The sequence below is a fragment of the Sinocyclocheilus anshuiensis genome, unplaced genomic scaffold (assembly GCF_001515605.1).
Source record: "Sinocyclocheilus anshuiensis isolate Anshui unplaced genomic scaffold, SAMN03320099.WGS_v1.1 C32871042, whole genome shotgun sequence".
NCBI classification, from domain to species: domain Eukaryota; kingdom Metazoa; phylum Chordata; class Actinopteri; order Cypriniformes; family Cyprinidae; genus Sinocyclocheilus; species Sinocyclocheilus anshuiensis.
The window spans coordinates 1-1,637 of record NW_015620644.1 but is presented as its reverse complement, the minus strand read 5'-3'; the positions used below and the strand labels follow the sequence as shown (position 1 = coordinate 1,637).

General features: G+C 33.5%; 1 protein-coding gene across 1 annotated transcript; it reads left to right on the top strand.

Annotated features, from left to right (window-relative positions):
- Positions 1-20: 20 nt before the first annotated feature.
- Positions 21-1,615, top strand: LOC107683064 (sodium channel protein type 8 subunit alpha-like; the record flags this gene model as incomplete). The annotated part of the gene is made up of 3 exons (XM_016479155.1): positions 21-66; positions 205-333; positions 1,516-1,615. Coding segments are annotated over exons 1-3 (270 nt in total), but the record flags the coding sequence as incomplete, so codon positions are not given.
- Positions 1,616-1,637: the final 22 nt, after the last annotated feature.

The following is a 1,637-nucleotide window of genomic DNA, read 5'->3' as shown; positions in this document are numbered from 1 at the left end:
TACGATTTTGACCAACTGTGTGTTCATGACTTTTAGTAATCCTCCTGAGTGGTCCAAACAAGTAGAGTAAGTATTGATCCTAACCACAGCTTGCCTCATAACAAGCCATTGCCACACAAAATGTAAATAAATATACACATTAAAAATATAAAGCAGATTTTAGTTCCATTTTTTTTATCCAGTTACTTTTGCTCTTTCCTTCAGGTATACCTTCACTGGAATTTATACATTTGAATCAACTGTAAAAATCATTGCCCGTGGATTCTGTATAGATGATTTCACATTCCTTAGAGATCCATGGAACTGGCTGGATTTCATGGTCATCTCAATGGCGTAAGTATTCTGTCATTTATGTAATTATGAACCTTGTCTGATTTGTGAGCTATCATTCGGTTAATATCAAATCATAAAAAATAAGTAATTGAACTGGTCAGGATTATCACATATGCTTAAAGCAATTTTCTGCTTCATTTATAATGGGTGACGTAAAGAAATACTTGTAAAACTGTTTGTAAACTGAGCTCTTACTGTATGTGGGGGACGCAAACAACACATTTTCAGCTGTTATTTTCTGTCTCTAACCATATGAACATTTTTAGGTAGCATCTTTATGGATGTGGCAGCTCTGCTTATGTCTTGTCCAGTTCCTCACAGCTCTGCATTTGTCCTTGTGACTGTTTATCTCCTCATCTCTCTGCTGTTCTATGAATATACCTCTTCTGAGAATTTTCATCGTTCCTACTGATCAGTGTTTAGAGCCATTCACCAACAACACGACTCCCAGCAGCCCACTCAGAAAACTCTCTCTCTCTTCCACTCTTTCTCTCTCACTCTGTCACTGACTTTTTCTGCCTTCCTAGTTCTCATTCTCCATTTTTCACTGTATCTGTTTTTTTTGGTGGGGTTATTTGTCTGTCCCGTTTTCCGTATACAGAACATACTAGACATATTCATGTGAGATATAGTGTATATCTTATAATAATATCACCATATGAGCATGTTTGTTTATGAAAGCTATTGGGGTGGGAGACAGAGATTAGGTTTTGTGTTATGCCAAATATCTGTTATTATTATTGTTGTTATTATTAACAACAACAATAATAATAAATATTATATATTTCATAATATAATAATTATATTGTATTATAAAAATCATGATTAGCCCACATATTCTATCTGAAAGATATATTAAATGTATATTGTCATTGTATGTTTATTTTCTTTCAACAAAGAAAATATTAATTGTATTAACAATAAGTAATAATAATTATTATTATTATTACTTTTTCTTTTTTGGTTTTGTTTAAATTATAAATTAAATTTGAATATTTGTAATCAAAATATTTGAATAATTGGCATTTCTAATTTGTGTTGTGACTACACTACATTAATTTCCCCCCACCTCTAGAAGCTGTTTAACCTTTTAAGGAACAGATCATCTTAGTCTGCATATGGAAGTCATCGAGTACTAAGTCATGACCATGTCTCCATGTAATTTTGATCTGATCATTGCAGGTATATAACAGAGTTTGTAAACCTAGGCAATGTCTCAGCTCTGCGCACGTTCAGAGTTCTGAGGGCATTGAAAACAATTTCTGTAATCCCAGGTAAGAGAGTGTGTGGGCGGGAGGGGTCGG